This window comes from Lepidochelys kempii, chromosome 6 (genome assembly GCF_965140265.1).
Source record: "Lepidochelys kempii isolate rLepKem1 chromosome 6, rLepKem1.hap2, whole genome shotgun sequence".
Lineage (NCBI taxonomy): Eukaryota > Metazoa > Chordata > Testudines > Cheloniidae > Lepidochelys > Lepidochelys kempii.
In genome coordinates, this window is record NC_133261.1 from 85143661 (window position 1) to 85166140 (window position 22480).

The 22480-nt window shown below is 43.6% G+C and overlaps 1 protein-coding gene across 3 annotated transcripts in view; it reads left to right on the forward strand.

Annotated features, from left to right (window-relative positions):
• The window catches only part of AKAP6 (A-kinase anchoring protein 6), a 405063-nt gene that overhangs the window by 90050 nt on the left and 292533 nt on the right, over positions 1-22480 (forward strand). The window contains exons 1-2 of one of the 3 annotated variants that reach the window (XM_073348985.1): positions 306-370; positions 1305-1662. In XM_073348985.1, the coding sequence (XP_073205086.1) occupies positions 348-370; positions 1305-1662 (381 nt within the window). In that variant the 5' untranslated portion in view covers positions 306-347. Of the gene's footprint in view, positions 1-305; positions 371-1304; positions 1663-22480 lie in introns of those variants that run through there. The other 2 variants (XM_073348986.1, XM_073348987.1) reach the window with 2 other exon arrangements.

Sequence of the window (22480 nt, forward strand, 5' to 3'; positions counted from 1 at the left end):
ACTGGAATATCTAAGCATTGTGGCATTGAGCCCCACTATATTGCAGCTAATGACTACTTCGATAATTTCTATAAAGCAAGAAAAAGAATTACAAAAAAGTAGTTTTAAGCCCTGTAGCATCTGATGGATAGACAAAATGGCTGAGAGAAGTCTCCAGATACAACCAATCTCATTAAACTGTTTCATGCAACTGTATTGAATGTGCCTTTGTTGTGCTGCAGAACATCATAAATGCTTTGCGGAGGGGACAAGGCCTTGTATTGGAACCACCTCTGCCATGGCACTCTTGTAAAGCTATCTCATAAGATTCAGATCTAATTTTGAAGAAGTTAGGAATCACACAACTAATGAAGATTTTCAGAATGCTAAGGTATTTTGCTTTATGCAGGGCCTCGTGCTGACATCCTGGCTCGTGTTTTCTTGGATAATGCTTTTCTGCAGCATCCACTTCTGCTTGCAAGTAAAATAGCGTAAGGTCAAAGCAAAAAATGCTTTAAAAGAAAATTTCAGTGAAAACTGGATTTTACTTTGAAAATACAAAATGATACACCATGTGTAACCCCAGTGAAACTGTTTCATAGTCAAGCCAGAAGGAAATTTGCTATAACAGGATTCTGTGTTTCCGGTGCTTAACCATTTAAAGGGGGACTTCCACATATGGTTAACATGAGATAAGTACCAATATATTTTGCCATTTTTCAATGTATCTTCCTGATGCTCTGGGTAACTGTGATTTATGAATAACCTCATCTGTCACAATCTACCTTTGCCTTCTGCTTGATGCTACATTAATCCAGTTCTGATAACATCAGAGTTTGTATCCATGGAGAAGACTGTGATACCAAAAACACACCATCACTTTCTCCCTGGATTAATTAGGTGGAGGAACTGAACTTTAATTTAAACCCAAATATACAATACTTTGAGAACAAACAAGAATTGCAAGGGATTATTCACAATATCTTAAGTATTGTATTTATATTAAATTAGAATACATCAGAAAGTTCCATCCAGTATGAAAATCATAAATCGATTTTTAGAGTGCTGATTTTCTAGAAATAAGGAAATGTGACAATTGCTATCCTTCCCAATTAAGGAGGTTAAACCTCATAGGTAAATTAGTAACTAATAATTCAGTTTATTCCTGAAGTTGTTAATGAGAGAGGATTTGTATAGTGAAGAAGCCACTCAGAATGCCATGGTATATTTTATCTCTAGTGATCAAGCTGATTTCTTATCTTATGAATACTTTAATCTAAGATTTTGTCTCATAACTGTAATTGTCTTTCTTTTTGTCTTTGCAGCTGTTTTGGAAAGAATTATGGTTTAGATTTTCCCATGTTAGCCATGGATGTTGCACTCAGCCCCATGAGGTCACAAGAACTGGATCCCATGACTACTGATGGATCCCCCATGATCATAAACATGACTCCCACTGCAGAGCAAGATGGTGAAGAAGATGCAATGAAGGAGCTTGATTCTGATCAACAGTATGAAAAGCCTCCCCCTCTCCACACAGGGGCGGACTGGAAGATTGTTCTCCATCTGCCTGAAATTGAAACATGGCTCCGGATGACATCCGAAAGAGTCAGGGATCTGACCTACTCTGTCCAGCAGGACTCAGACAGCAAACATGTGGATGTACATCTAGTGCAGCTAAAGGTAAGATAAAATTTATGTTTCATACCAGCCACATTTCAGCTTTATAAGTACAAGAAACTCCCTACAGTCCACTACTGGCATGTGCAGAGGAAAGAGTGTCCACAATTGCCCAATTGCATGTGACGACTCCTCTCCAAAAAAAAAACCAAAAAACCCCAACATCCTTTTCTAGGGGAAATGAAAGGTGTGTAGTACTCAATATATTTGTAGATTCTTTATTAATGCAATAAACCTATCAGATTTATTTAACGTGCCCAAACTGTATGGGTACCTAACCAGTATTAACTGAGGAACTGTCCCAAAGCCCACTGGAGTTAATGAAAAGATTCCTAGTGACTTCAACGGGCTTTGAATCAGGCCCTAAAGCTCTCAAGATTGTGTACCAGCATGCAGTCTATCTCCTGTAGTCCCCCAGTGACCACTCCTATGGTGGTTCTAAAGTCCTGCCCCCCCCCGAGCTGCAGAAATTTACATCCATGTTTGATTTGAAATGGGACTGCTCATGTGCGTCATGTTAGACATGTGTGTAAAACTTTGCAGGTTCTGGGTCTTGGTAAGGAATATATAATGATCTGATTCATAAGAAGGACAACCAGTAAAACAACAAGTGTATTTTTGAGAACAAAATTGCATTAACATACATGGACATACAAAAACAATTCTATAACAGGTCTTCTTTAAATAAATCATTTACAGTGTGTCACACTGTTGGTTTTAAATTTCAACAGTCAATTTTTAAGATATTTTAAAGAAATGCAGGGTAAAGTATAAGAGCAATCTGTATGGAAGGAAGTGCTTGTGTGCATGGCTTGATCTGCCGCAGCAGATTAAGCACGTCTTTGAAGACACAAAACAACCTCCAAAAATAGCAAACAAACGTTCTCTTCAGACTGAGCTGTCTTCAGAGTTCTGCATTCTGAGGCCTGTGATAATACATTATGCAAATCTAGGATTCTTTGGTTCTCTGCATTATGGTTTTCAGTACACGTTTAGTATAAGACTGGGGCTTTAGGAAACCTTTAAAAAATTATTCCATGGGCTAGTCTATTGCCTCTGTAGTTAGTGCAGAGCACAGCACTAACACCATAGAGGGAACTGGTCTTCATTTTTTGCCTCTGGCACCTCAGGCAAGCAGACGTAGCATCACTGCAGAGGAAACATGCTTAACCCCTGAAGAGGTAGAGTGCCTCACAACCCACTGCAGCAGCCCGTGTGAATAGTCTAGGAGAAGCGCAGCTGCCTCAGCCAGAGGAGTTTTGAATTGAATGAGGAAAAGGGTAAAGTTCAAACTGTGGCTTAAAAGTGGGATGCTTTTGGGTAGAAAATCTCTCCCTCTACCCCCCGCCCCCCCAAAAGTGTATTATTCCTTAGAGTAAATGTTCCCAAATTGTGGTCCATGGACCAGTGGTATACCCTCAGAATGGGGTGGTGACATGTTGCTAGTTCTTCGCCTTTCTAACTGCAAAAGGATGGCAAAAATTCATTAGATATCTTACTAATATTACTTTCCATGTAAGTAGTTGCTATATTTGTTACAGGGATTGTACATGATCAGCAAGGGGGGTAGTCCATACAAACACCAATGTGGAGGCAACATGTTCCATGAGACCATCTCTTTATTAATCTGAGGTCCACACTATTAAAAAAAAGAAAGTTTGAGAACCCCTGCTGTAATGATTCCCATATACAAAGTTATGTATACATTATATAGATGACCTTAAAAGTGTCTTACAAAAGGGGAAGAAAGGTTACATTCCTTTTTTTTTTTTTACTACTTTGATATATTAAGAAGGGCAGGAAAAGGGTTATTTAAAAAAAATTAGAAATTCAGGTCTTGAGCAGAGTTTTCAAGGGAAACAAGCTATACAACTGTAAGATTAATAAGATTCTGATATCACAGGAAACAATGAAACAGTATTAGTCAGAAGGAGAGGCAGTGGTCTCAACACACCAGTGGTCAAGTTTTTTGTAGGAATCGTGGAAAAAGAGTTTGGAGGAGGGAGTTGAAGGTGAACAATGAGGTACCTTTGCAGATGTTTACAGGAAGCTCATCTCAATGTGAGGTGTGGCATGGGAGAAAGCATGAATTGCATTTTTGGTAAGCTAACAAGGGTCAATGGAGGCTGGCATTGTGGGCTGATTGCAATCAGGAGTCAACATGTCGATAAAGAATGAAAGATTACTGGTAGGGTGGTGATAGGCCACGGACAGCTTTGAAAGCAAAGAGAAGTGTCTTATGTTTGATGTAATACAGAAAGAGGGGCCAGTGGAGGGATTCAAGAAGAGGGGTAATGTGGTCTGTCAAGATTCCTTCTCCACTCTGAACTCTAGGGTACAGATGTGGGGACCTGCATGAAAACCCCCCTAAGCTTATTTTTACCAGCTTAGGTTAAAACTTCCGCAAGGTACACACTATTTTACCTTTTGCCCCTGGACTTTATTGCTGCCACCACCAAGCGTCTAACAAATATATAACAGGGAAAGAGCCCGCTTGGAAACGTCTTTCCCTCCAAAATCCTCCCAAACCCTACGCCCCCTTTCCTGGGGAAGGCTTGATAAAAATCCTCACCAATTTGCATAGGTGAACACAGACCCAAACCCTGGGATCTTAAGAACAATGAAAAAACAATCAGGTTCTTAAAAGAAGAATTTTAATTGAAGAAAAAGTAAAAGGATCACCTCTGTAAAATCAGGATGGTAAATACCTTACAGGGTAATCAGATTCAAAACATAGAGAATCCCTCTAGGCAAAACCTTAAGTTACAAAAAGACACAAAAACAGAAATATACATTCCATTCAGCACAACTTATTTTATCAGCCATTTAAACAAAACAGAATCCAACACACATCTAACTAGATTGCTTATTAACCCTTTACAGGAGTTCTGACCTGCATTCCTGCTCTTGTCCCGGCAAAAGACAACACACAGACGGAGAGAGAGAACCCTTTGTTTCTCCCCCCCCTTCAGCTTTGAAAGTATCTTGTCTCCTCATTGGTCATTTTGGTCAGGTGCCAGCGAGGTTACCTTAGCTTCTTAACCCTTTACAGGTGAAAGGGTTTTTCCTCTGGCCAGGAGTGATTTAAAGGTGTTTACCCTTCCCTTTATATTTATGACAACTCCCAAGGTAAGAGAGGGACAAGTGAAAGGTAAGAGTTCCTCATTTGTGTTGAGCAAGCATAATAGCTCCTATACAACTTCTCACAGTCCCTACTGTGGAAGGGTTGACTTGGGAGGTGGTCTCTTCATCCCTGTAATACCCAGCTGTCAAGATAGTATTGCCAGCCCCAACCATTCAGAAATCATGAGCCAGCTAGGCTCTAAAAATTGTAAGATTGCCTTAAAAAATCATGAGACTTAAATAATAAATTTGGGGTTCTTTTTATTTATCTTCTGAAATTTGAGCCTTTAGGGTTCACATTTTTAAGCTATTCTCTGCAACCCTGAGGGCTAGAAACTTACTCTTAAAAAAAAAAAGAAAACAAAAGCTCAGACTCTCAGCTAATAAAATGACTTTCAGCAGCTGCAGCTCTAAGAAAAACACCAAGTATCATTGGACTTATGCTCACTCCATGAGAATTAGGAACACTGAGAAAAGTCTCTTGGGGCTATAGATAGCAGAGTGTAAAATCCAGTGAACATTGTGAAGACCAGGTCAGGAATATAGATGCGGTATTCACTGGACTAGGACACACACGGTACTGTTTAAATCAGCTTGTGTTTTGAAATCCCTAAAATGAGATGATGACTGCAAACTATTAAGTCACAGAAAACAAAATGACTTGAAGTGTAAGAATTAAGAAATGGATGAGAAAATGAAAGAATAGTGAAAGTAACTGAGATGATATTGCAGACAGATAAAGAGCATCGATTGTTCAGCAGTGCACTGGGGCAAGCATAAGTATTGAAATTTAGGGAGTAGAGCAGCACTGAAGTCCTTGAACAGGATGCGCAAACAGGCTAAGAACAGAATGGGGCTGTGTCACGGTTCCTCCCCCACTCTGAACTCTAGGGTACAGATGTGGGGACCTGCATGAAAAACCTCCTAAGCTTATCTTTATCAGCTTAGGTCAAAACTTCCCAAAGGTACAAAATATTACATCCGTTATCCTTGGACTGGCCGCTACCACCACCAAACTAATACTGGTTACTGGGGAAGAGCTGTTTGGACGCGTCCTTCCCCCCAAAATACTTCCCAAAACCTTGCACCCCACTTCCTGGACAAGGTTTGGTAAAAAGCCTCACCAATTTGCCTAGGTGACTACAGACCCAGACCCTTGGATCTTAAGAACAATGAACAATCCTCCCAACACTTGCACCCCCCCTTTCCTGGGAAATGTTGGATAAAAAGCCTCACCAAGTTGCATAGGTGACCACAGACCCAAACCCTTGGATCTGAGAACAATGAAAAAGCATTCAGTGTTTTACAAGAAGACTTTTAATAAAAAATAGAAGTAAATAGAAATAAAGAAATCCCCCCTGTAAAATCAGGATGGTAGATATCTTACAGGGTAATTAGATTCAAAAACATAGAGAACCCCTCTAGGCAAAACCTTAAGTTACAAAAAAGATACACAGACAGAAATAGTTATTCTATTCAGCACAAGTCTTTTCTCAGCCATTTAAAGAAATCATAATCTAACGCATACCTAGCTAGATTACTTACTAAAAGTTCTAAGACTCCATTCCTGTTCTGTCCCCGGCCAAGACGACTACAGACAGACACAGACCCTTTGTTTCTCTCCCTCCTCCCAGCTTTTGAAAGTATCTTGTCTCCTCATTGGTCATTTTGGTCAGGTACCAGCGAGGTTACCTTTAGCTTCTTAACCCTTTACAGGTGAGAGGAGCTTTCCCCTGGCCAGGAGGGATTTCAAAGGGGTTTACCCTTCCCTTTATATTTATGACACGCCCCCCAAATCTCAGCTAGGGTGAAACACTGGCTGGGATTTCTTCCTGGAGCTCTAGGAAAACAGAGTTAATAAGACACATGCATCTCTAAATATACTACCAAGTACATAAAGACTAACAATATTTTCCACATCTCAAGGACGATTTTAACCAGTTGATTCTGGGAAACTTTCACGGGAGAGTGCATCAGCCACTTTGTTAGAAGCTCCTGAGATGTGTTGGATGTCGAAATCAAAATCTTGGAGAGCTAAACTCCACCGAAGAAGTTTTTTGTTAGTTTCTTTGACGGTGTGAAGCCACTTTAGTGCAGCATGGTCGGTTTGCAGGTGGAAACGCCGTCCCCAAACATATGGGCGTAGCTTTTCCAGAGCGTAGACAATGGCATAACATTCTTTTTCAGTGACTGACCAGTTGCTTTCCCTCTCAGACAGTTTTTTGCTGAGAAACACTACAGGGTGGAATTCTTGATCAGGTCCTTTCTGCATTAAAAATGCTCCCACACCACGCTCGGATGCATCTGTGGTTACTAGGAACGGTTTGTCAAAGTCTGGGGCCCTTAGTACAGGGTCAGACATGAGTGTCGCTTTAAGCTTGTTAAAGGCCTTCTGACACTTTCCGGTCCACTGAACAGCATTTGGCTGTTTCTTTTTGGTTAGGTCTGTCAGTGGGGCAGCGATTTGGCTGTAGTGCGGTACAAATCGTCTGTAATAACCGGCCAAGCCTAAGAAGGATTGAACCTGTTTCTTTGACTTTGGGACAGGCCACTTTTGGGTAGCATCCACTTTGGCCTGTAGGGGGCTGATAGTTCCTTGACCCACCTGGTGTCCAAGGTAAGTCACTCTGTTTAGGCCTATTTGACACTTCTTAGCCTTAACAGTTAGTCCTGCCTCCCTTATGCGCTCAAGGACTTTTTGTAGATGTTCCAGGTGGTCTGCCCAGGAATCCGAAAATATGGCCACGTCGTCAAGGTAGGCGACTGCATATTCTCCTAATCCCGCTAGGAGACCATCTACAAGTCTTTGGAAAGTGGCGGGTGCATTTCGCAGCCCGAAAGGGAGTACATTAAATTCATACAGCCCGAGATGTGTGATGAAGGCTGACCTTTCCTTGGCAGATTCATCTAGCGGTACCTGCCAGTACCCCTTGGTTAAGTCCAAGGTAGAGATGAACTGGGCCCGTCCCAGTTTCTCTAATAGTTCATCTGTGCGTGGCATTGGATAGTTGTCTGGGCGAGTTACAGCATTTAGCTTACGGTAGTCCACGCAAAAACGTATTTCCCCATCTGGGTTGGGAACTAGAACCACTGGAGATGCCCATGCACTTTCAGAGGGGCGGATTATACCCATCTGTAACATATCCTGGATCTCCCGTTCTATAGCAGTTTTAGCTTGAGGAGACACCCGGTAAGGGTGGACCCTAATTGGGTGAGCATTACCTGTGTCAATGGAGTGGTATGCCCGTTCAGTCAGTCCTGGGGTGGCTGAGAACGTTGGCGCGTAGCTAGTGCACAGCTCCTGGATCTGCTGTCGCTGCATACGCCCAAGGGTCATGGAGAGGTTCACCTCTTCCACACCACCAGCACATTTCCCTTCGTAATAGACACCTTCAGGCCACTCAGCGTCATCTCCTCCCTGGGCTGTAAACTGACAAACCTTTAATTCTCTGGAATAAAAGGGCTTTAGAGAATTAATATGATACACCTTAGGCTTTCGGTTGGAGGTGGGGAATGCTATGAGATAATTAACAGCTCCCAGGCGCTCCTGGACCACGAATGGCCCTTCCCACGATGCTTCCATTTTATGGGCCTGGAGCGCCGTTAAGACCATGACCTGGTCTCCTACTTTGAAGGAACGCTCTCTGGCATGTTTATCATACCAGGCTTTTTGCTCTTTTTGAGCATCCTGTAAGTTTTCTCTAGCAAGGGCTAAAGAGGTTCGGAGGGTGTTTTGTAGGTTGGTTACAAAGTCCAGAATGTTAGTTCCTGGAGAAGGTGTAAATCCCTCCCATTGCTGCTTCACCAACTGCAATGGCCCCTTAACCTCACGGCCATATACAAGTTCAAATGGGGAAAACCCTAAACTGGGATGTGGTACAGCTCTGTAGGCAAAGAGCAACTGCTGCAATACTAGGTCCCAATCATTGGAGTGCTCATTTACGAATTTACGTATCATGGCCCCCAAAGTTCCATTAAACTTCTCCACCATGCCATTTGTTTGATGATGGTAAGGAGTGGCAACCAAGTGATTTACCCCATGAGCTTCCCAAAGGTTTTTCATAGTTCCTGCCAGGAAATTAGTCCCTGCATCTGTGAGGATGTCGGAGGGCCAACCTACCCTGGCAAAAATGTCTGCTAGTGCCTGGCACACACTTTTAGCCCTGGTGTTGCTTAGAGCTACTGCTTCCGGCCATCGGGTGGCAAAATCCATGAAAGTCAGTATGTACTGCTTTCCTCTGGGTGTCTTTTTCGGAAAAGGACCCAGAATATCCACAGCTACTCGCTGAAATGAAACTTCAATGATGGGGAGTGGCTGGAGAGGAGCTTTGACCTGGTCTTGGGGTTTTCCCACCCTTTGGCACACCTCACAAGACTGGACATAGGTAGAAACATCCTTGCCCATTCCCTCCCAGTGGAATGACCCCCCCAAACGGTCTTTGGTCCTGTTCACCCCAGCATGGCCACTAGGGTGATCATGGGCTAAGCTCAAGAGCTTGGCCCGGTATTTAGTTGGAACTACCAACTGTCTCTGAGGATGCCAGTCTTCCTGGTGTCCCCCAGAAAGAGTTTCCTTGTATAAAAGTCCTCTTTCTACAACAAACCTGGATCGATTAGAAGAGCTGAGAGGTGGTGGGTTGCTCCGTGCCGCCGTCCAAGCTCTCTGGAGGCTTTCATCTGCTTCCTGTTCGGTCTGGAACTGTTCCCTTGATGCTGGAGACATCAGTTCCTCATTGGATTGTGGACCTAGGCTTGGTCCCTCTGGAAGCGATATAGGGGATGGAGCTGTTTCTGTTGACTGTGAACCGCTCTCCGCTGGTGCACTATGTTGGGATTCAGGCTCCGGCTGAGCCTCTTGTGTAGGGTTATCGGCTGCTGCCAGTTCAGGTTCGGTGGGGCCCTCTGGTGTTGAGGTTGCAAGTACTGGATTCAGTGCTGGCACGGGGTCTGGTGTTGGTTGGTTGGCTGGTTCCGGTTCTGGGACTGGTTCCGTCTGGGTCTCTGGGACTGGATCCACTACTGCTGTTGCAGACATTGGCCTGGGGTCCGGGTCCATCACCTCTGACCGGGCCCTGATAGAAGTTTCCGGAACAGAGCTAGGCCCCACGGCTTGTTTAGCCTGGCTGCGGGTGACCATTCCCACCCTCTTGGCCTGCTTCACGTGATTGGCCAAGTCTTCCCCCAACAGCATGGGGATGGGATAATCATCATAGACTGCAAAAGTCCACATTCCTGACCAGCCCTTGTACTGGACAGGCAACTTGGCTGTAGGCAAATTGAAAGAGTTGGACTTGAAGGGTTGAATCGTCACTTGGATCTCTGGGTTGATTAATTTGGGGTCCACTAAGGAAGCATGGATAGCTGACACCTGTGCTCCGGTGTCCCTCCACGCGGTGACCTTCTTCCCGCCCACACTCACAGTTTCCCTCCGCTCCAAGGGTATCTGGGAGGTATCTGGGCCTGTGGACCTCTGGTGTGATTCCGGTGCAATGAACTGTAATCTGTTGGGGTTCTTGGGGCAGTTGGCCTTTACATGCCCCAGCTCGTTACATTTAAAACATCGTCCAGCTGACGGGTCACCGGGGCGAGGTGGGTTGCTGGAGAACGGGGTGGTGGGACGATAAGGGGTCTGGAGGGTTCTTTGGGAGGTAGGTGGGGCTTTGGGCGGCCCCCGGTAATAGGGTGTGGTCTGGGGTGGTCCCTTCTGGTCTCCGCTCCAACTGCGACCAGTTTTCTTCTTCTCTGCCACCTCCACCCATCTGGCTCCAATCTCTCCTGCCTCGATTACAGTTTTGGGTTTCCCATCTAGGATGTATCTTTCTATTTCCTCAGGAACACCCTCTAAGAATTGTTCCATTTGCATTAGGAAGGGCAAATTTACTGGAGATTCAACACTTGCTCCTGATATCCAGGCATCCCAATGTTTCACAATGTGGTAGGCATGTCGGGTAAATGACATGTCTGGTTTCCACCTTAGGGCTCGGAACCTCCGACGAGACTGCTCGGGTGTTATCCCCATTCTGACTCTCGCCTTGGATTTAAACAGTTCATACTTGTTCATATGTTCTTTAGGCATTTCAGCTGCCACCTCAGCTAAGGGTCCACTGAGCTACGGCCTCAGCTCTACCATGTATTGGTCAGTAGAGATGTTGTACCCAAGGCAGGCCCTTTCGAAGTTTTCTAAGAAGGCCTCAGTATCATCACCTGCCTTGTAGGTGGGGAACTTTCTGGGATGGGAAGTGGTACCTGGAGAAGGATTGCTAGGGTTTGTTGGTATATTCTGCTGGGCCTTTATCCTCTCCATCTCCTCCACATGCTTCCTTGCCTCCATTTCCCTCTTGTGGGCAGCCTCCTGTACCTCCTTCTCCAGCCGCATGAGTTCTATCTGTCTTTCATGTTCCCTTTGTTTTTCCTCAGCCTGAAATTTGGCTAATTCCAGCTGTAGTCGAGCCGAGGATTTGGCCATTCTAACCTCTCTGTTTTTAACTAACTTTACACCCGAGGTTTAGAAATAAACAAACAAAACTTGGCTGTAAAATTTTGCTGTGCTGGAATAGAATACCTATTCTCTGATAGTGATTGTCAGCCTACAGAAAAAGACAATTCCCTTGTCTCTGCTCTGGGCCCAAATTAAAGCAAAAAACCTCCAACTACTTGGAAACCTGCTTACCCAGCCCAAAGAAAAAAAAATTTCTTTTCAAACCTGTGCTCCTTGTAAAACAAAAAAAAAAATCAAAATCCTAAAAAAACCCTGCCACTTTTGTCTCCAGGCAAATGGGTAGAGCACACACCCCCTATTTACTTTTAGGAAGAAAAGAAAAAAAAAAAACCTCTGGGTTGGAAGACTGTGAATTTCCCTGCAGGAGTTAAGTACCCTGCCTCCAGGCAAAGAAAACCTGCAATTCACAAGATAATCCCCTTTTGTCTCTGCTTGGCCACAAAGCAGAGAGAAACCAAGCTGCTTTCAGTTTCAAAGCTGCTTCCTGGACTTCCTAAAAATTCCTTTTTAAAATCTGTATTTCTAGTTCAAAAAATCTCAACTGGATCTCAAAATGATTTCAGGTTAATCCCACCGCTGCCACCATGTCACGGTTCCTCCCCCACTCTGAACTCTAGGGTACAGATGTGGGGACCTGCATGAAAAACCTCCTAAGCTTATCTTTATCAGCTTAGGTCAAAACGTCCCCAAGGTACAAAATATTACATCCATTATCCTTGGACTGGCCGCTACCACCACCAAACTAATACTGGTTACTGGGGAAGAGCTGTTTGGACGCGTCCTTCCCCCCAAAATACTTCCCAAAACCTTGCACCCCACTTCCTGGACAAGGTTTGGTAAAAAGCCTCACCAATTTGCCTAGGTGACTACAGACCCAGACCCTTGGATCTTAAGAACAATGAACAATCCTCCCAACACTTGCACCCCCCCTTTCCTGGGAAATGTTGGATAAAAAGCCTCACCAAGTTGCATAGGTGACCACAGACCCAAACCCTTGGATCTGAGAACAATGAAAAAGCATTCAGTGTTTTACAAGAAGACTTTTAATAAAAAATAGAAGTAAATAGAAATAAAGAAATCCCCCCTGTAAAATCAGGATGGTAGATATCTTACAGGGTAATTAGATTCAAAAACATAGAGAACCCCTCTAGGCAAAACCTTAAGTTACAAAAAAGATACACAGACAGAAATAGTTATTCTATTCAGCACAAGTCTTTTCTCAGCCATTTAAAGAAATCATAATCTAACGCATACCTAGCTAGATTACTTACTAAAAGTTCTAAGACTCCATTCCTGTTCTGTCCCCGGCCAAGACGACTACAGACAGACACAGACCCTTTGTTTCTCTCCCTCCTCCCAGCTTTTGAAAGTATCTTGTCTCCTCATTGGTCATTTTGGTCAGGTGCCAGCGAGGTTACCTTTAGCTTCTTAACCCTTTACAGGTGAGAGGAGCTTTCCCCTGGCCAGGAGGGATTTCAAAGGGGTTTACCCTTCCCTTTATATTTATGACAGGCTGAATGACTCCCTGCTGAGCATGCAGGTGTTTGCTTTCCCCCCAATCAAGAAGCGTTGATCACTGAGTTTGTTATGCCCATGACATGTAAATATGGTTGTGCTTAGAAATGAAATGAAACCTGGGGGGAAAATGTTTCCTTGGTGATGTCATTGGGATTACTTTAACACAGTGTTCGTAGGACCTTTCTGGTAAAGTTTAGGCGCCTGGTGAAGCCACCCAGACAGAATAGTCTTGCACACATTCTTTTCCATGTACAATATTAGTAGTTGTATACGTAGGCCTTTTGCCGCACACTCTTGCCCTTCCAGCACAATTTACTTTTATAGTGTGTTTTTTCATATCGAAACTTTGCATCTCTTTTTGCAGCTGTTAATTCTGTTAAGTAGTTAGGATCAAATTTGTGAATGTTGCGGTGTGTTTCATTTAAAAATGTGCCTGTATATATGGATTCACACAGCCATGCACACATATGCATAAACAAGCACCCAAACATAATTTTCTTTACAAAGCCCAGTTTAGGCATCTAAACTGTTCATGAATCTTAGCCAGCTGTTCAGCTTGAGGTTTTAATGCAAAGTTAAATAAGGAAAGCAGACGTGAGTAGAGGAGATAGGGTTTTTTAATTCTGAAAAGGGATTGTGTCTGAGATTACGAATAGCGTACCATCATTTTCAGTGAAAGAAACACGGATTAAAATGATCCACAGGTAGGGATTTTTTTTTTTCACATTTCTTGTGGAGGGAATGAAGAATACTCCAGTTTTGTCTTTTTCTTTTCTGCCACTTTTCTGCTATCACAGCTTTTGATGTTTGCCAGACAGGCCTGTTGGGATGGCCTCCTATTTTCTATTGCCCTGGTTATAACTGAGAGCATTGACTTTAAGATTCCCTCTTGTCTCTGCCCTGTTTCTGGTTATACAGTGGAGTTATGAATAGGTAGTGTCATACTGTCCCCTTTGGATACACAGACTTCCAAGTGGGCTCACTGCACTTCACTATTATCTTAGTATTGCATGGCTTCTGTATACTGGTATCTATATGTGAAATAATGTTGTACCCATAATTACTCAGTGTCTAACTGGGTTCTCTCTGCTGCCATGATGTTTGGTATAGGAAAATGAAACAAGCTCTCAAATGAGAATGATAGAGCAATAATTAATATTTGGTGATAGTACAGGAGATTTGTTTATTACAAGAATAATATTTGGGTCTGTCTTAAAATTGCTGACAGAAGAGCTTTTGTTTTCACATATGAGGGGTGTGAGGGCTTATGTAGGGATTCTATGGGCTCAGGCTGACTCTTTCCATTTTCTCTTTCTCATCTTTATTTCCTAATCCCTCCCATTATGTCTAACTGCCTTTTTCCTCCCCCTTCTTTGTCTGCCCCAATCATTTTCTTTTCTTTTCTCTCATAACTTTCTCTGTTTTCTCCTTGACCTCTCCTGGTTTGCTTCTGACTCTTCTCCCAAACTGCCTTCACTTCTCCCTTTCCTGTTTGTGCTTCCTCAGTGCCCATTAACCTTGCTGCTAAGTCCTCTTCTCCTGCCAAGCTGAATTGCCACTTTAGAAAGCAGCTCTGTCCCTCTTTGGACCCATGGCACATTCTGCGGGGAGGGCAACAGCATGGCAGAGCATGCATTTAAGAAATACTTATTGCATTAAAAATGGAGAATTAGGTAAACAGCAGAGCACAATAAAATTTGCCGAACAAGTAGTTGCATCACGCTCTGCCTTTCTCCACTGATTGGTCCTGAATTTGCTAGAACTATAAAAGACTTAAAGTCTTTTATCACACCTTATTTTATTTGAATATGCTTTTCACTTTTAAAAATGATATAAAATATTTGGGCTGGCTGCATAGATTTCTTTCGGTTATGTAGCCTTAGGGTCTGATCTTCCAAGACATGCAGATATGTACATTTGCACATGCACATTGTACTGCTGGGCTCTGTACAGACATGGATGTAGGCAAGATCCCTGCCCCAAAGAGTTTACAGCATGATTGTTCCATGCTGTTCCAGTAAACGAGCTTGCCAGTGACCAAACATATGGATACCTGAGCTAGCTTTGATCTAGCTAGCTTGAATAACAGCAGCAAATGTGGTAGCACAGGTAGATACTCAAGCAACTGCCACCCACGCTGCCTGGCACCCATGCTGCTGTGGCTTCACTGCGATTGTTAGGCAAGCTGGCTTTGATTTAGCAATATCAAAGCTAGCTCGGGTAAAACTACATGTGCTGCAGTCATACCTCCTTACTGCAGTGTAGACACAAACTGGGTATTTATGCCGATCCTACTAGGTGCTGAGCACCTTCCACTCTCATTGACTTCCATGTGGTTGAAGCCACTCAGCACCGTGCAGGGCTGGGACCATTATTACAAATTGACAAGCAATCTTTGTAATTCCATGTGCACACCGGGCGCACGATTGGCTCCCTACATTTGTATGTATATTTTTGCCCCTGCCATTTGGAAAATCTGGCCCTGAGTAAAAGAATTGCAATTGTTTCTGTTGATAGAAAAGGAGTCAGTCATTTTTTTAATAGAGAAAATGAATCGGAGACAAGTGTATAAGAAGTCTGCCCTCTATCAAGCTGAATTTTAGAAAAAGTTCCACGTTTACTGTGCTAGGACTGAATCCTGCAAGCTGTTCCCTGGGGTGGCCCCCTCTGCCTCCACAGAGCCTCAGTGGAGCACCATGAGGGTCCAGGGGCCTGTCCATACTGAGCAGCATGCAGAATCAGGGCCTGAGGGTATGTCTACACTACGAAATTAGGTAGAATTTATAGAAGTCGGTTTTGCAGAAATCGTTTTTAAATAGTCGATTGTGTGTGTTCCCACACAAAATGCTCGAAGTGCAGTAAGTGCATTAACTCGGCGGAGTGCTTCCACAGTACCGAGGCTAGCGTCAACTTCCGGAGTGTTTCACTGTAGGTAGCTATCCCACAGTTCCCGCAGTCTCCGCTGCCCATTGGAATTCTGGGTTGAGATCCCAATGCCTGATGGGGCAAAAAACATTGTCACGGATGGTTCTGGGTACATGTCATCAGGCCCTCCTTCCCTCCCTCCCTCCCTCTGTGAAAGCAATGGCAGACAATCATTTCGCGCCTTTTTTCCTGAGTTACCTGTGCAGACACCAAACCACGGCAAGCATGGAGCCCGCTCAGATCACTTTGGCAATTAGGAGCACATTAAAAACCACACGCATTATCCAGCAGTATCTGCAGCACCAGAACCTGGCAAAGCAATACCGGGCGAGGAGGCGACGTCAGCGTGGTCACGTGAGTGATGAGGACATGGACACAGACTTCTCTCAAAGCACAGGCCCTGGCAATGCAGGCATCATGGTGCTAATGGGGCAGGTTCATGTGGTGGAATGCCGATTCTGGGCCTGGGAAACAAGCGCAGACTGGTGGGACTGCATAGTGTTGCAGGTCTGGGACTATTCCCAGTGGCTGCGAAACTTTCTCATGTGTAAGGGCACTTTCATGGAACTTTGTGACTTGCTTGCCCCTGCCCTGAAGCGCATGAATACCAAGATGAGAGCAGCCCTCACAGTTGAGAAGTGAGTGGCAATAGCCCTGTGGAAGCTTGCAACGCCAGACAGCTACCGGTCAGTTGGGAATCAATTTGGAGTGGGCAAATCTACTGTGGGGGCTGCTGTGATGCAAGTAGCCAATGCAATCAAAGATCTGCTGATATCAAGGGTAGTGACCCTGAGAAATGTGCAGGTCATAGTGGATAGCTTTGCTGCAATGGGATTCCCTAACTCTGGTGGAGCCATAGACGGAACCCATATCCCTATCTTGGCACCAGAGCACCAGGCCGGCGAGTACATAAACCGCAAGGGGTACTTTTCAATAGTGCTGCAAGCACTGGTGGATCACAAGGGACGTTTCACCAACATCAACATGGGATGGCCGGGAAAGGTACATGACGCTTGCATCTTCAGGAACTCTGGTCTATTTCAAAAGCTGCAGGAAGGAACTTTATTCCCGGACCAGAAAATAACCATTGGGGATGTTGAAATGCCTATAGTTATCCTTGGGGACCCAGCCTATCCCTTAATGCCATGGCTCATGAAGCCGTACACAGGCAACCTGGACAGTAGTCAGGAGCTGTTCAACTACAGGCTGAGCAAGTGCAGAACGGTGGTAGAAAGTGCATTTGGACGTTTAAAAGTGCGCTGGCGCAGTTTACTGACTCGGTTAGATCTCAGTGAAACCAATATTCCCACTGTTTGTTCCACAATATCTGTGAGAGTAAGGGGGAGACATTTATGGTGGGGAGGGAAGTTGAGGCAAATCGCCTGGCCGCTGGTTACACGCAGCCCGACACCACGGCGGTTAGAAGAGCACAGGAGGGTGCGGTGCGCATCAGAGAAGCTTTGAAGACCAGTTTCATGACTGGCCAGGCTACGGTGTGAAAGTTCTGTTTGTTTCTCCTTGATGAAACCCCCCATCCCTTGATTCACTCTACTTCCCTGTAAGCTAAGCACCCTCCCCTCCTCCCTTCGATCACCACTTGCAGAGGCAATAAAGTCATTGTTGCTTCACATTCATGCATTCTTTATTAATTCATCACACAAATAGGGGGATAACTGCCAAGGTAGCCTGGGAGGGGTGGTGGAGGAGGGAAGGACAAGGACACACAGCACTTCAAAGTTTAAAACTTTAAAACTTATTGAATGCCAGCCTTTTGTTGCTTGGGCAATCCTATGGGGTGGAGCTGCTGGGTGTCCGGAGGCCCCCCCACTGCATTCTTGGGCGTCTGGGTAAGGAGGCTATGGAACTTGGGGAGGAGGGCGGTTGGTTATACAGGGGCTGTAGCGGCGGTCTGTGCTCCTGCTGCCTTTCCTGCAGCTCAACCATACGCTGGAGCGCATTAGTTTGATCCTCCAGCATCCTCAGCATTGAATCCTGCCTCCTCTCATCATGTTGCCGCCCCCTTTCAGCTTCAGCCCTCTCTTCAGCCCGCCACTTACTCTCTTCAGCCCGCCACCTCTCCTCCCGGTCATTTTGTGCTTTCCTGCACTCTGACATTGTCTGCCTCCATGCATTCGTCTGTGCTCTGTCAGTGTGGGAGGACAGCATGAGCTCAGAGAACATTTCATCACGAGTGTGTTTTTTTCGCCTTCTAATCTTCACTAGCCTCTGGTAAGGAGAAGATCCTGTGATCCTTGAAACACATGCAGCTGGTGGAGAAGAAAAAAAGGGACAGTGGTATTTAAAAAGACACATTTTATAGAATAATGGATACACTCTTTCAAGGTAAACCTTGCTGTTAACATTACATACACAGCACATGTGCTTTCGTCCCAAGGTCGCATTTTGCCTCCTCCCTCCCCGTGGCTAACAGCGGGGAACATTTCTGTTCAGCCACAGGCAAACAGCCCAGCAGGAACGGGCACCTCTGAATGTCCCCTTAAGAAAAGCACCCTATTTCAACCAGGTGACCATGAATGATATCATTCTCCTGAGGATAACACAGAGAGATAAAGAACGGATGTTGTTTGAATGCCAGCAAACATACACTGCAATGCTTTGTTCTACAATGATTCCTGAGTACGTGCTACTGGCCTGGTGTGGTAAAGTGTCCTACCATGGTGGACGGAATAGGCTGCCCTCCCCAGAAACCATTTGCAAAGGCTTTGGGAGTACATCCAGGAGAGCCGCAAATGCCAGGGCAAATTAATCATTAAACATGCTTGCTTTTAAACCATGTATGGTATTTTAAAAGGTACACTCACCAGAGGTCCCTTCTCCACCTGGCGGGTCCAGGAGGCAGCCTTGGGTGGGTTCGGGGGGTACTGCTCCAGGTCCAGGGTGAGAAACAGTTCCTGGCTGTCGGGAAAACCGGTTTCTCCACTTGCTTGCTTTGAGATATCTACAACTTCATCATGATCATCTTCCTCATCCCCAAAACCTGCTTCTGTGTTGCCTCCATCTCCATTGAAGGAGTCAAACAACACGGCTGGGGTAGTGGTGGGTGAATCCCCTAAAATGGCATGCAGCTCATCATAGAAGCGGCATGTTTGGGGCTCTGACCCGGAGCAGCCATTTGCTTCTCTAGTTTTCTGATAGTCTTGACTCAGCTCCTTAAGTTTCACGCGGCATTGCTTCGGGTCCCTGTTATGGCCTCTGTCCTTCATGCCCTGGGACATTTTGAGAAATGTTTTGGCATTTCGAAAACTGGAACGGAGTTCTGATACCACGGATTCCTCTCCCCATACAGCGATCAGATCCGTACCTCCCGTTCGGTCCATGCTGGAGCTCTTTTGCGATTCTGGGACTCCATCATGGTCATCTCTGCTGATGAGCTCTGGCCAGCTTGGCAAGCTGCAGGTGACCATGCAAACAGGAAATTGAAATTCAAAAGTTTGCGGGCCTTTTCCTGTCTACCTGGCCAGTGCATCTGAGTTGAGAGTGCTGTCCAGAGCGGTCCCAATAGAGCACTTTGGGATAGCTCCCAGAGACCAATACCGTCTAATTGCGTCCACAGTACCCCAAATTCGACCCGGCAAGGCCGATTTAAGCGCTAATCCCCTTGTCGGGGGTGGAGTAAGGAAATCAATTTTAAGAGCCCTTTAAGTTGAAAAAAAGGGCTTCATCATGTGGACGATTGCAGGGTTAAATCAATTTAACGCTGCTAAATTCGACCTCAACTCCTAGTGTAGACCAGGACTCAGTGAGCAAGTATGAAACCACTACATTAGGTCAGGAATTCTGAGTTAAACAACATTTGCAGAGAAAAATGCATAGTTGGGCCCTAATCCTGCAAAAATGCACGTGTGTAACTTTGTGCAGGGGAAGTCGCCCCTTTGAACTCAATGAGACCACTCGTGTGCAAAGTTAAACCCCATACTTAAGGGATTGCACAATCAAGGCCATAATGATGGCGCAAATCATATTTTAAAAATATTTTTGTTTGGATGTATATTACAAAGCAAAACAATGCTTTTAAAATTGTAACCCTGTGTATTTCTATGAGAAAAATATTTTTGCTGTCTTCAGGTTTTGCACTATAGAATATAGGGAATCTCTGCAGTCTAATTTACCAAATTGGTTCACTGTTGTAAGATTTTATTTCAGGAGATGGATTTTGTGTTTAAACCACGTTATCAGTTCCCAAATATTCTTTGTTGTTTACATAATTAAGTAGTACACTGACTACAGTTTCGTCCTTGGTTTCTTAGAAGTGAAATACAACCTTCTATTAATAAACAAACTGTAAGAAAACTTCAGTAAATGCAAATACAGTGCTATTCTCTCGGTACCTAGAATTGTTGTAAAAATCATAGCCTGTTACATAAGTATTTATTTAATTTCAAATTTTAAAAAGGCAGAGAGACCTTTTAACTTTGGCTTCTTATAAAACCAAGTAGATTTGGACTGTAATTGTTGCACAGCACCATCTAGTGTTTTGAGAAAAGCAGAAGGAATTTCCTGTCAGTTTCTCTTTGTGCAAAAATATCACGAATGCTGAGCTGTTATCACACCTACACATTTTTGTAGCAGCAACAGTAAAGTTGTTTTTCTGTTTTTTAAAATGTCAGTTCTCTGTCTGAAAGCAATTTATCACTGATACGTCACATCTACTGTAATAAGTCTTACAAACTTAAATTTTGATCCTGAAGTGCTTCAAACAGTTTCAGCCCTGATAAGGAAGGTGTATGCTTTTGTGTATAATATATATTTATACTATGTACGTTTATGAAGAGTCTGTATATAATAATTCTCATTTTTATAGTGCTTTATATGAGGGAAATGGTGGCACAGCTATACTGAACTGGCCACACTGTCAATGGATAAAAGGAGGCTCTGCCCAGGGAGTGTCCCAAAGGGAAAGTGCCTATGCACTGATGACCCATAATCTGAGGGGTGTCTCTTGGGATAGCAGATCACAGATCTTCCAGTTCTGCACAAATTACAGCTAAACTAATTATCATCCTGTTGTGAATTTTTAGTACTTTTCATCCATAGAGCTCAAGCCCTTTACAAAGGCTAGATATGCAGTATCATACCCATTGCACTGCTGAGGTAACTGGAGAGAGGACAGAAGGAAGCTAATAGGGGTAGTAAAGTCAGGAAGGTCTCCTAATTCCCTCAAGGCACAGCTGTTTTCTGCTACCTCAGTCCTCCATGTCCTTCCAAAGGCATAATTTGCCTGGTCATTGGCATAGTTTTATTATTAATTTTTCCATTTCATATTTTTAATTGAAATGGATTCATTTTCTTTTAAATTCTATTGTTAGATTTACAGTACTGTAAACCAGTTTTGCTAGGAAAGGTTCTGATGTTGAAATTAGAACCTTACTGGTAGCATATTGCATTTAGCATGCTAAAGTTGAGTATCTGAAATACCATTATGAATTAAATAGTCCATAATGGATTTTGTTAACTTCCGTAATAAGTTAATGAGCCTCTAAATATAGAAGCATGGAAAACTGATCCTTTCGTCTGTAGATATTCAGTGTTTTATTCACTGCAAACCATTAAGCAATGAAATGCTCATAAGGTGACCCTGTTTGCTCAATTTTCTTTAACAATGGAGTTTAAGAAAAAATTGATGAGATAGAGCAGGCTTACATACTTAGAGTTGTGCATATAAAGTGCCAGTGAGAAGCAATGTAAAGAATAGAACCAAAGTGACTTTGGTTGGTGATGAGGGAGGTCCTTAAACTGTCTTCTGCACCTCTGATAAGACCCAGGACTTTGTTGCCAAACATTCTATATATCGTGTTTCTCCTGCACTTATTGGTTCACCAAAAAGTAGAAGAAACAAGGTACTTTCAGTTAAACACTGAGTAAAACTGTTTGTTTTGTGTGGCTCCATTTCATAGCAACTCAGATGAACTGAAAGAACAGCTGAATAATTTGATATTGAAAGCTTAAAGGTCTTGAATTTTGGATGTAACAGCTGTTTCCATTAAAAAATATTTAGAATGATGTAATTCCATTGCTTAGAAATGTCTGGAATGTGACAATCAGTCTCTTGGAATAGGACTAGTGAAAACCAGTTTTAACCAGTTTTTCATTTCCTAGAGTAGACCATATTTAGAGTGTTTCTTGATTAAATCCATAAGGGCATAAGCTAAAATTGTCATATGTGTCTGGATAGTTAATCAATATGAAACATTAGAAATGCAATTTGGAAAAGGAATTTCACTGCAGTACTTCACTCAGCTTTTGCTTTTTGAAAAGAATGATGAAATGGTACCACACGCATGTCTGCCTCCAGTTAGTAACATGCTATTATAATGTATATCTCTTAAAATGTCAACTCAGATTTTATAGCAATAACAGGTTTGAAGATTTTTTTCTTGTTTGAAAAGTGTAGGTGAAATCTGCATCTTCATCAGTTTTCATGAGCTCCTCACTAAAACAGAAAACTCTAAATTTTGAACAGTCCTGTTTAAAGTAAAAATATTAAACCTCCCGGTTCTCATCTGTTCCCCTCTACATTTCCCGTCTGTGCTAGGTGTAAATGGAAGATATACTGTGACAAGGGGATACATAACAGACCCAAATAAAAAAGATCAATTTAGTTCATGAAAAGATCTGTTTCCGTGTCAGTAATGAAAACTCCAAGGTATTTCATTTATGGAAAGAATGTCTTAATGCTTATGCAATTTCTGTGTGCATCCAGATGGATGCATTTTCTCACACCATGTTTCTCAAAGA